The 12,611-nt window shown below is 41.6% G+C and overlaps 1 protein-coding gene across 14 annotated transcripts in view; it reads right to left on the bottom strand.

Moving 5' to 3' along the window:
• Positions 1-12,611, bottom strand: part of MBNL2 (muscleblind like splicing regulator 2) — a 161,795-nt gene that overhangs the window by 44,169 nt on the left and 105,015 nt on the right. For all 14 annotated transcript variants that reach the window (XM_024999890.2, XM_024999891.1, XM_024999895.1 and 11 more), the window contains 2 exons: positions 11,179-11,343; positions 2,325-2,525 (listed from right to left, as the gene is read on the bottom strand). In XM_024999890.2, the coding sequence (XP_024855658.1) occupies positions 2,325-2,525; positions 11,179-11,343 (366 nt within the window). The remainder of the gene's footprint in view (positions 1-2,324; positions 2,526-11,178; positions 11,344-12,611) is intronic.

Below are 12,611 nucleotides of genomic sequence, written 5' to 3'. Positions count from 1 at the left end.
GGAAGGAAATAAAATATATATATACTAATTCAGAGATTATATACACACACATATATATGTATAAAATCTGGTCTTCTGTATATAACTACATCTCCTACCATGACAACTCTGGGAAGTTGCGGGGTTTTTTGCATGGAGGGATTATTTCACCAAGGATCCAGCCACAACATCATAGCTGCACAATTCCAAAAAGAATTAAGGAGAAGTGACAAACTTGTTTCTCCTCCCTGAGGACGGGAAGTGGGGGGCAGGGTGAATGTGAATACTCCCGTTTTCCCCTATATCTCTCCTGCTGTACAAGATAAGGTGGGCTTCTAATCATGGATTAGAAGAACTATGATACCCAAGACACCAAAACTTTCATTTCAGTCACAATATTATTATTTTTGACAATAAAGAAAAGATAAAAAGGAGAGAAATATGGGAAGAGATAAAGCAGGGCCTGGGAGAAGGAAGTAAGATAGATTTTGAAGTGTTGATGTTTCTTTTTCTTATTCTTCAGTCCTTAATTATCCTGAAATCTCTAGTAACTAAAATGCTCCATCCTCTGAGAATTCCCATGGATCAAGAGTTAACGGTATAAAGAAAATTTTCCTTGGAATTTAAAGAGTATTCTTAATCTTGCCCTAAATATCAATAACATGAAATAACACAAATAAGAAACAAGTTATAAATATCTGTATCAGAGAAAAATTATTAGTGAAATGGTAATTTCTTCTCAGGCTCTACATCCAGTGTTGATGTGCTTAAGTGGTGGTTCACATCTTGATCACTAGTGACTTATAGGAAGGGTCACTGACATGACACTGGAAGCCTTGTGAGAGTCAAAGATACTTGGGAAATACAGTTTCACTGATCAGTGGCCAGGCAAGTTTGAAGGCCAAGCAGATAAATCACAAAATTATTAATTGTTTCCTTCTACTTTGGATATTATCCAACATTCCATCTTTAGCTCATAAAATGTACAAAAGAAAAATTACTAAGCTGTTCCCACAGACTGTGAGTAAGCCTCCCCTTGTAAGTGGAGCATTTACCTAGGGGCTCTGTGTGCAACCGACTTCATTCCTGCTTTGAAATAAATTGCAAGCTGCTTTGCTAAAGTCCTCGTGAATCACTTTTATATATGTCTTTGTCTGCCAATCCTGTTGGGAAGGACAACTTGTTCCCAACTCGACTGATTTAATTTGTTTTCTAAACCACACAGTCACGTACTGAACACGAAAGCTTCACAGGTCCACCAGGTGGCGCCCCAAACACTTTTCCAGTCCCGTGAAAGGTCTGTTCAATAATCACAGGGGTAGGCTGGATCAAAACCGTAGCGATGGGAGTTTATAGTCTTTTCATTTGGGGATCCATATACTTCAGAAGGAAGCTGGTATTAGGCAACATTTTATCACTTTCAAGATTTATAGAGTAAATATTTAAACAAATGCACACTGAAAAAATCATTCTCGAATGATCCCAAGATAAAGCACAGTATATATCCTAATCTTACATATGTATCACCTAACTATAATTGGTGATCAAATTTAAGGAGCCCTTTGAAAAATCTATCAGATTCTTTATACTCCATATAAAATGCTCTATTAAATATCAGAGGATGGAGTAGTTAAGATAAATGGATGCCCTGATTAAAGAGAAATTAAACCCAGTAAAGTTAAACCCAGGTGACTGGTTTGACTCCTGATTTAAGAATTACATTTTACAAATATATGAATTTGTTTTCTTGACTTTTCTAGAAGACTTGAATGTCAGTTAAAGAAAATATCTCAAATCAATAATTAGACTCTCCCAGGCTCTAGTTCCCCGTGTTTACCCACATACAACCGGGGCTGGAGCGTGCTGGAGCAGCCATACTAGCTCTTAAAGTACTGAAACATGATCATACCAGTTGGTCTGTAGTCATTGTCCTACTTCCTCCCACCTCTGACCTGAGTGTCCCCTTCATCCTGGCTGCTGGCTTCCTAAACTTCATTCACAGACCTTTCCAAGATCCAGCAAAGGTTCATGCCTGACACAGCTGGAACCCTTGGGAGCCACTTCCATGACCCACATAGTGATTGGTTGTTGCATATTTTGCCTCTGAATACACATTCCACATGATCGATTTTTATTTGTATTGAACTTATTCTTTTCCCACAGATTAATTTCCTTTATACTTGGCCTTCAATTCAAACAGGAGAATTATGAAATACGCGACTTTTAGGTGAATCTGTGTGCGTGGCTGTCTTGCAAGACTGAATTGGTATCTCACAAGCATTCACTTCCATAGAAGTACACTGCTACCCCCAAGGCATCTCAAAACACAAACATAATTGAAGTACCTCCAGTTTGTCCGTCCTGAGAAGTTTCTGAGTTGCAGTTGAGCCCGGGACAGTGACAGGTGGACTTCCGGGAACAATAACAGGTGTGGTGGGTAGAATTTCCGTTGGGACTAACCCAACTCCAGGGGTTACAGGTGCTAAGTAAGGAGCAAAGCTAATCGCCGTATTTGTCCCTATTGCGGGACCTACAGGAAAAGTGGGCTGTTAAAGGAAGATAACACAGGACAAAGACTTCTTTAGAATAAAACTTTAAAAAATCACCAGCAACATTTACTCACTGCATATAAGACTCTCTGTGTTAGTTGCAAAAATCAGTGCTGAACTGTGAAAATTCTTTAAGCCTCTCTGTTTGTGCTTAATAAAAATGAAATCCATATAGACCCTCTCTTTTCCAAACCAATGTAAACACAAAGGAGAATGTCATAGAAACCTAACTACAGGAACTGGCTTAAACTTTTATCCCCATGAAAGTGTTCTCAAGAAAATGGTTATTCCATTCCAGTGGCTCATCATTCCACACTAGTGAGTGTTACAACACGAAGACAGTAAAATTTACGGAACACTGACTCATGATCTTTGATGTGTTCTACATGTCTCTCAAAGGGAGAAGAGAAAACAAACACCATGAATATAGACTGATTTTCAGACTGATGCAGTTTGTACACTCTCAAGAACTGGGGATTATTTGGTATTTTATTTTGCTCAGACTTACCAGTATGCCTCCATATTCCATCACTAGCATGTAAAATCCCCAAATTGATAGGCAGTTTTCAGATAGACCTGCTATTTCTTGCTCTAGCTTAACTATGTCTAGATCCGGTCTTCTTTCCTGAGAGGTTGAATGGGAAAGCTTGAACTTTTCTGTTGGCCATTAAAAGTTGCTTTGGTTTCCTAGGTCACAAAGTCGACGTGGCAGTGATAAAGGCACAGAGTACTCTGTTAAAACCTCTTTATCACCGTCCTCTTTGTCCAGGGATAAGACAAAATATACTAGAGGATTGACGGGATGATGGTTTTCAAAAGCGTCACCTGAAAGGATGCCTTTCAGAAAGGAAATAATGTACGTTTAAGAGAAGAACAAACTTGGCTTCACTTTAAAGGAGCTGATGTTAAAAATTCAAGATGCTAGATAAAGATTTTTCTTAGAATAAATTTTGCACTGATTTGGGACCGTATCGTTTTGTTGGTTTGTTTTTTGTTACTGGATGACTTTTAACCCATTCATTTTTAGGACCAGTTTTCAGATTTTTGCAATTACACATTAACGCAGTTTTCTAATATTGAACAACGCCGTTGGCCATGTCATGCTGCTTCTCTATTTGTACATTGTGGGTAACATTCGTGTTGTCTATTTATAGCTCTGAGTTGCGGAACATATGGGGAAAATAATAATCTGTGTGAATTAAACAGGTTTTTGTTGACAGCAGTAACAGAAAAATATCTCTTACAAATGATCATGTTAGAAAACAGTGAATTATTGATAGTTTGTGCGGGGAGCTCTTAGAGAGGCTGAAAGTCTTTACTGAAGTGGCTGGGGGTGGGGAGGGATGGAAGAGGTGATTCTAATGGCCTGCGAGAGCTGCTGCCAGCATTCCCTCGAGGGGCTCTTAGATCTTTATGGCTCCGACATAAAATTCACTTTGGGAGAAAGTTGCAACATGAGGTCTCAACATGGGAAATTGTTGGCAGCTAGGATTTTTTTCCTCCTTGACTTTCTACAAAATTTTATATGTGTATGTTTTCCATTTTCAACCCATTTGAGTCATAATTATAGAACGTTGTGGTTTTCAGTAACTGTAGCTTTTATAATTCAGTACCATTGAAAAGAAGCCAAGTGATTTAAATGGTATAAGGACGATATAATGTTAAGACTTAAGAGAATCAATTCTGAAAGGTCATAAATCACACAAAAAAGACCAGTGATTCAAAGAACCAGCTAGATCAGAAATGCCTGGGGGGAATTTCATAGATAGAGATATCACAAATTCTGACTTAACAGATCTGGGTTGAGGGGGGCCTTGAAATTTGCATTAAAATTTTTATTACATGATTTGATGTGCGGCCCAGTTTGAGGACCACTGTCATAATTGAGTGAAAATAAATATTAAGAAAACCTAGTACTAGTTGTGTAATTAACTCAAAGACTAATGATCAAAATAAACATTAAGAAAAAAGAGCCCTCCCCCATATCTCCATTTTTGACTTTCTATTGAATCAAATTCCCAATATCCCTCCCTTGTAGATCATTTGAAGCCCGGATCAGCATGGTGACAGAAAATCACGTTGTATCTTGACTGTCCAGGTGCTGTCAGAACCTCAAAATTCATTTCCCCAAACCTTTTGGATATCAACAAATGTCTTGCAATTAGCTAAATTTTGCTTTCTCAAATATGTTACTTGTTCATCTAATTTAATGATCAAAAAGGAATGTTGCAGTTTGTTCTACTGATGCAGAGCTGTAATAAAGTTCACGGAGAGTATTATTTAAAAGTAAAAACACAAATATGAGACAAAGGGAGACATGAATTCAAAATCCTGAGGTTGGCCAGTTATTCATTTTTACCCTGGGCAGGAAATTTTTACCCTGAGCTTTTCTGTAGAAGGGAAGTAAAACTACTTAGCTGAAAGAGTTGGGCTGAGCAAGATTTTATTTCTTTCTTACTTCCCATAGTTGGATTTCAAAAATAGCAGCTATTATTAGTACTGTAAAAGTTAGTATTAATAAAGTCCCTCCCCCCAAAAATTATCCATTGATTCTATAACAGGAATGTAATTAGCATAGCAATATAACAATTGAGGTATAAAAATCTTATTAAGTGAAGGCAAATATAGTCTCTATTTTGAATATAGACTGGAAAAGTATATGTTTTCTTTCATGTGAAAGTTAAAAGTTCATAGACTTTATGAAGATAGATTCAATTAAATATTTTCTCCTTTTTCTTATCAAGAGTGTTTTTCGTTGAAGTTGAAAAGTTAAAAAAAATAGAGTGATTTTCAGAGATGGGCATTATATTATTATTGTTGTTGTTATTATTAGTGACAGTAATACCTTACATCTGTGAAAGGTTGGGCTGTTCTCAAAAGCGTTCTCACACACACTGTCTGCTTTAATCTCCTCAACACCTGCGAGAAGCGAGCCTGGCAGTGAGAACTGCACAGTCTTACAGGTGAAAGCAATTTAGACCAGAGGCTGCATGGATTACCCAAGGCCAGTGCTGCCAAGGTGGAGTCAAGGCAGAACACTGCTGACTCCTGGCTCGCAGTCTGGGGCTGTTCTGACCCCTCTGCCCTTACTAGATTTTGTTGGTAATTTCATAAAACAGAAGAGGAGAAAAAAATAAAATAACCCACCACGAGTTGCCCTTACAGACGTAAGTGTACAGAGTGAGCCTTGGTGGGGAGCCACATCCCACGGTCAGCCCAGGGCCTCCCGCAGACAGGAGGTTAGGGGTGCTCGGAACAGCTGCCTGCCTGGGAAAGTGGGTCTCAGATCCTGGATTCGAGCGAAAGTCTCAAGGTAGAGTGGAAGCTGATGTCTGGATTTGGGTCTGAGTCGGTGGCTAGAAGAAAGGCAGCATCTCCAGGGGACTCTGCTCCTGTGAGCCCACCCGCCGGGGCCGGGAGGGCTGGCCCCGTGGTTCCTGGAGGGGCCCGTTGCCAGGTGGTCTGAGATCCATTTGGTCCTTGTCATTTCCCATCACCAACTGCAGCGAGGCCAGAGGACAAGAGATGCAGAAAGTCTTCTAGAAGAAAATCACATCCGAAATGCTGGTCTTGCCATCTTCCCTCTGGACTTCACCCCAAGAGTCTGTGTTTCTCTCCTTGGCTTCTCACTCTCCACTCTTCTTTCTCTGTAACTTACAGCAGTAGATGCGGTCTCAAAGATCACACACACACACACACACACACATGCACTTTGATATTTTGTAGTGGCCTGAAAGGATCAGGGCTGGGGAGGACTGACTAAGTGGCCTGACGTATCTTCTGGCTCTAAAATGTGGTCGATTGCCTTTATAAGACAAGAACGTGAGAGCTCATGCATTTAGAAAGCTTTGACTTCAAAGGATAGGTATTTGGTACTTAAACTGAAAGTCCTAAAACATGGCATCTCTTGAGCCTTCTCCCTTTATTGCCAGGAGCATCTCTGGAGGGCAGAATGCTCAGTGCAAGATCTTGCCACTAAGGACTGGATCGCACAGGCTCTTAATCTCTGTCGTACTAAAGGCCACCCACCTGCCACTTTATTGTGAGTGTACGTGTGATGTTTGTGTGGGAGTCGAGGGCTGGGGCCGTACAGTTGGAAGGAAAGGAGAGAAGAACTGCTGTCATACCCCATTGGGAACTGGAGAAAGAAAAACTCCTCGGAGGAAAGGTGAATGAGACTTTGCAGACATAAATGAATTTGAGACAGAAGAGTTATAAGAGGAAAGAATCGTTGGCATTTTCATTTATTCAATAAATATTCATTGCTGGTACAGACATGGTGCCAGAACACTGTGTCTCCGTTTATTGAACTTAAACCCTAATGGGGAAGAACAAAGAAATAAAACCACAACTCATTTGTGATTTTACAGATAAGCAGAAATGAAGAGGCCTCACTTCTGAGATGGAGAGAAGATGGAGGCTAGAGATAGAGATTGGCGGTGGGTTGCAGCTGATAGAGTCGGAGTCCTTATGAATAAGATGAAGTTAAAATATGAAGATCACTAGGAAGCTTCCAGCAAAACTAAAGGCCTTTAAGCAAACGGGAGCTTTGTGTGTTCACAAGCTCTGTGTGTTCACAGAGCTGAAAGTTTGGTTTGGTCTCAGTGGACACAGGAAGAGTGGCCTCTGATGAGGTGAGCTGGGTAGGGACTTGACCACAGATGACACTCTAAATAAAATCAAGGTTACACGTTTAGACTGTCTCCAGTGAAATGGGAAAGCATTGAAGGGTTTTAAGTAAGGGAGTGATGTTATACCATTTATGTGTTTAAAAGATTCCTCTGGTTGCTGTGCCCATTGGAATAAAGCAAGAGTTGTGGCTCAGTGGTAAAAAATCCACCTGCAATGCAGGAGACAGGGTTTCGATCCATGGGTTGGAAAGATCCCCTGAAGAAGGAACCTACTCCAATATCCTGGCCTGGGAAATCCCATGGACAGAGGAGCCAGGTGGGCTACAGTCCATGGGGTCACAGAGAGTTGGACATGACTGAGCAACTAAGCAAATACCACAAGGAGGGTAAAGCCTATAAAGTATTTTGAAAGAAAGGTTGATGGCAGCTAAGATGAGGGTGCTGGGAGAAGAAGTAGGTGGACTTGAGGGCATATGGCAGGACCTGCTGATGAACTGGATGTGAGAGAACCTGTTTGGTTTCAGTTTGAAACTGCTGGCTACCTTACTGAGATGAGAAGGTAGTAGAATGAAAAAATTGGTCTTAAGCATGTCAAGTTCCTGTGAAAAATCTGAAGGGGAGTCCAGTAGGAGGTTGGGTACCCAAACCCGGGGCTCAGAGGAGACATCTGGATTGGGAACATGCCTTTGGTAGTTCTCAGCCTGTAGATGACCCACAGCCACAGGAACTGATGAGACCACGAAGGAGCAGGTGATAGAGGCAGCCAGCACTGGGAACATCAGTGTATAGCAGCCTCAATACAGAGTAGAGGAAAGTGAAAGTCGCTCAGTTGTGTCCCACTCTGCAACCCCATGGGGATAGTCCATGGAATTCTCCAGGCCAGAATACTGGAGCGGGTAGCTTTTTCCTTCTTCAGGGGATCTTCCCAACCCAAGGATAGAACCCTGGTCTCCTTGAACTTGGCAGGCAGATTCTTTTTTTTTTTTTTTTTTGGCAGGCAGATTCTTTACCAGCTGAGCTGCAAGAGAAGCCCAAGAATACTGGAATGGGTAGCCTATCCCTTCTCCAGCAGATCTTCCCAACCCCAGAAATCAAACCGGGGTCTCCTGCATTGCAGGTGGATTCTTTATCAACTGAGCTACCAGGGAAGCCTGAATAGAATAGAGGAAAAGAACGGGCAAAGAAGACAGTGGAGGAAGGCGTGATCAGAGAGGAAGGGGTGCGTCCCAGAGAGGAAGGGGTGCTCTGCAAGGGAGATGGGCCACGTGCTACTAAGGAGAGATTGACTGCCTGCTACCAAGAGGTCGAAAGAACAATGCAAGAGTCAGTGACTACCTGTTTAGCAATATGGAGGTCACTGGTGAGAGATTTCAGCAGATGAGAGATTTCAGGGCAGATGGAAGATAAAGGGTGTGAAAAAACCATCCGGAGCTCTTTAGAGAAGCTTACCCTAGAAGGAAACCTAAAAATAGAGTGGTACTTGTGACTCTGTTTAGCAATTTCTTTGTCTTGAGCAATTTCTGCATGTATTAGTTTCCCGAGGCTGGTCTAACAGATTCCCACCTCCTGGTGGCTTACACAACATGCATTTCTTCTTTCAGAGTTCCAGAGGCCATAAGTCTGAAACCAGTTGCACTGGGACAAAATCAAGGTTCTGACAAGACTGTGTTCCCTCTGGAGGCTCCAGAGAAGAAGAATTGGGCCCTTGACTCTTCCGTCTCCTGGTGGCTGCTGGCGTTCCTTGGTTTGCGGCCCCATCACTCCCGTCTCGGCCTCCATGAGCACATTGCCTTCCTCCTCTTCTGTATGTGTGTTAACTCTCCCTCTGCCTCTCTTATAAGGATGCCTGTGATTGCATTTAATCCTGGAGAATGTCCCCATCTCAAGACGCCCAACTCAATCACATCAGCAATAGACCCTATTTCCTTGGAAGGTTCTAGGACCTATTCTTCTGTCACTAATTCATTCCTGTGACTCTGAAATTACTTGTTTGTAGAGTCAATGACTTTTAAGTTTATTACATTTTTGCATCCCAATTTTTCTTGTGATTTAAAAACCTCTCTTAAAACATTTAAATGTAATACTTCTTTCTCATAGAGCAATCGTGATTATTGTCCTCTAATTAATATATGAGACAGTACAGAAACATAACTTTCAAAGAAAATTCAATTAACAGTTTAGAACATGAATGGAATTTCTTATTAACAGGTCATTATTGAGTACCAGGGTCAATCCTTACAGATTCTAAATAAATAAGAAGTACATGATTAAAATCAGTTGAGATATAATGCACTGCGACTATGTTGACCTAGGTGGTTCTCAATTTATTCCCATAGACATTATTTAATATGTATAAATTATTTTAGCATTTAGGTAATTTAATAAAATAATTTATATGTGTGTATCAACAAAGAAACCATAAAATATACTTGTGAGTGGTTTTAAATAGATCCACTTAAATGCCTATGTGTGTGCTTAGTTGCTTGGTCGTGTCTGACTCTTTGCAACCCCTTGGACTGTAGCCCGCCAGGCTCCTCTGTCCATGGGATTTCTCCAGGCGAGATTACAGGAGTGGGTTTCCATTTTCTTCTCCACGGGATCTTCCCGACCCAGGGATCGAACCTGCGTCTCCTGCATTGGCAGAGAGATTCTTTACTGCTGGGCAAACCAGGGAAGCCCTAAGATGTACTTATTTGGGACTTCCTCCAAGCAGCCTTTCCTGCCTCATGTGAAATCCAGTTCCCTGGGCCTGAACCTTGCTTTGCCTTTCCCCTGAGTCTGTCTACACCTACAAGACTGTAGCTTATTTATCTGAGGGTCCTCCACACCGGCACCTGCACTTTTTCACTCTGGGCAGAGCTGGTTCCTGGCCACTTGGTGCCACTCACTACTGTTGGGTAGAAACCTGGAGACGAGCAGAACTGCCAACCATCTACCCAGATCCTCTCCCCTCTTCCTGGACCGCCCCCACCTCCCCATCTCATCTCACAGACACACAATAAGAAAATACAACTCCCTGGTAGCTATCCTTTTTTCATTTAGCAGCTTTCAGTAACAATAGAATTTTCATACAATAAAGACTGATTTTTAAACAATCGTCTTTTGTGTATGTACTTTTTTTTTTTAAAAGAGCAAATTTCACTCACTGCTTTTTTTTTTTTTAAATTAGCTTGTTTTTGACAAATAATTTATAAATGTGAACAAACTTCACTAAAGGCAAAAAAAAAAAAAAAAAAATGCACTCCTTTCCCTCAGGACCTCATTCCTAAAGCAATTTCCAGACCTTTATGGAAATACTTTCAAACACTGAAGTCAGGGAGAAATATTACACAATACATATTCATAGACTGAACTCCCTTGGCATTTAATCTTGCGGTCCTCACCACGGATGCCACACCCTCTGCAGGCCTCTGAGACAGGAGATGTGGGTGGCTGAGGCACCCTGGTTCAGGCTTCCTTCAGGTCCAGGGGGTGGTGGTGGGGAGTGGAGGAGACAGCAGAAAGCGCCCTGGTCAAGATGTCTGAGGTCTAGGCCCAGCTCTACAACCGATTAACTGCAGGACATTGGGTAAATCCATTAACTTCTCTGGTTTCATTTTTTCCCTTCCTTAAAATGATACCATTGAAACGAAATAATCTGTTGCATTGCTAAACATGTTTTAGGCATCAAAATCTCCTCTTTACATAGATCATCGATTCACATGCTCAATGGAGAACTATTTCCCTTCTAAGATAGCTCAAATATGGAGGTGACTGGGGAGAAAGAGCTGGAGTGACACAGATTTACCGGGTATCGATTAGAAATTGCCTTTGCCTAGAGTTTCCTCATGCATTTTTTTTTCCCATTTGGATAATCTAAAGACCCTCTTTTCAGCATCTATTTAGCTTCAAAGCTTTTTGCTTTAATTGTAGTGAAAGAGACAAAGTAGAGAGAGGCCATTTTAGGTCAACGGTTGGTACATTGCCGGTACAGACACTTTCATCAGCAAGCTCGTCCTCGTTAGCTTCAGTGTACTCACCACGGGATGGAGTGGGGTTCCTGGAAACATAAATTGCATCTGCTGGGCAAGCATGGCTGCTGCAGTTTTTTGCTGGATCAAATTGTTCCTCCCATTAATTTCTAGTTGAGTTTTTAAGTGTGTGGGAGGGTGAAGATACTTGCAGTTCTCTCTTGAACAACGGCCCTGGGGGAGAAAAAAAGAGTTTTAGTTTTAGCGCAGTTAGAAGTAGCTTTCAACTCTTTGTCAACCGTTTCACAATCACTTCATCTACGCGAAGGTGTGTATCTGTGTGTGTGCGAGCACAGATGTGTTAGAATATCCATCAGAGTTGGAACACACAAGAAGCGGATTGGGCATTAGCTGATCATCAACCTTGCTCAAACCTGTTGAACAGAGAAGCTTCCTGAGATGTTACTGTTGTTCTGAATGGATTTTAACTCTGACAAAAGACCCTAAGGAAACGTGACTGCAGAGTCAAGTCGACCCTTCCAGGCAGTGTGGAGGGTGATCAGAGGAGCATATTTATTCTGCCTTATCAAAAGGAAGCTTTGAACTTGGTAGATGTGCATGCTGGAACGATGACAATATGTGAATAATTATGTGCCACATTTATGCTGTGGGGATAGTAATCAGCACTATCTGATTTCTTGAAATGTGTGCTCCAGGTTGGCTGAAGACATCCCTGATTTGAGTGATGGAAGGAGTATTAGTCTAGGAGTGGGCATTTCTTAGTAACTGATGCACAGGTGAACTCAGATGATCGCCTGCAACAGATCAGCTTGCTACATGAACGCGGCCACCCATGTCCCTGCCCAGCTCCCATGACAGTTATATAACATTTAATGTCAGGTTTTGATGTCATGAAGTGTGTACAACGAAAGTAACGCTGGGACGTTCAAGTTGGCACAGTGAAAAATAAAATTAATTAGGTGACAGGTGTGCCTAAAGTCGGTCTTTGAAGAGTGACTGCAAATGGTAATTAATGTTTATACTGAATTCCCACCTTTTCCAAACTACCGATTGAAAGAATCATCTTGATGTGTGAATGATGCAATTTCTGGAGAAAGAATAACGAACTGTGCTAACCAGCACGAGAATTGTCATTCCCTGAAGAATTAGTCTATTTGCAACCAAGAAAAGAGAATATGAGCTTGTTTACCAGATATAAAAGTAATTTTAAAAAGCGAGCTGGGTGGATCTGGAGACACAAATTTGTTTATAGTCATCCTAATTCTAAACATCTGGAGTTCTCACTCTGCCTCCCGCCTGTTTTAGCTGTGCGTTTGGCAGCGCGGGCTCCTTCCCAAGTATGAATCTCCCAGCGCTGCAGTGCAGAAGGGCAGACAGAGATCCTGGTCTAGTCCTGGTGGTCTGAGCTCATCAGTCCGTGCTGTCCTGAGGCCCTAGTGTTTGCAACATGAGAAACTGTGCCACCCTCTGCAGGGAGGACA

This window comes from Bos taurus, chromosome 12, assembly GCF_002263795.3.
Source record: "Bos taurus isolate L1 Dominette 01449 registration number 42190680 breed Hereford chromosome 12, ARS-UCD2.0, whole genome shotgun sequence".
NCBI classification, from domain to species: domain Eukaryota; kingdom Metazoa; phylum Chordata; class Mammalia; order Artiodactyla; family Bovidae; genus Bos; species Bos taurus.
The sequence above is the reverse complement of the archived record's forward strand: the minus strand, read 5'-3'. Positions and strand labels throughout refer to the sequence as shown.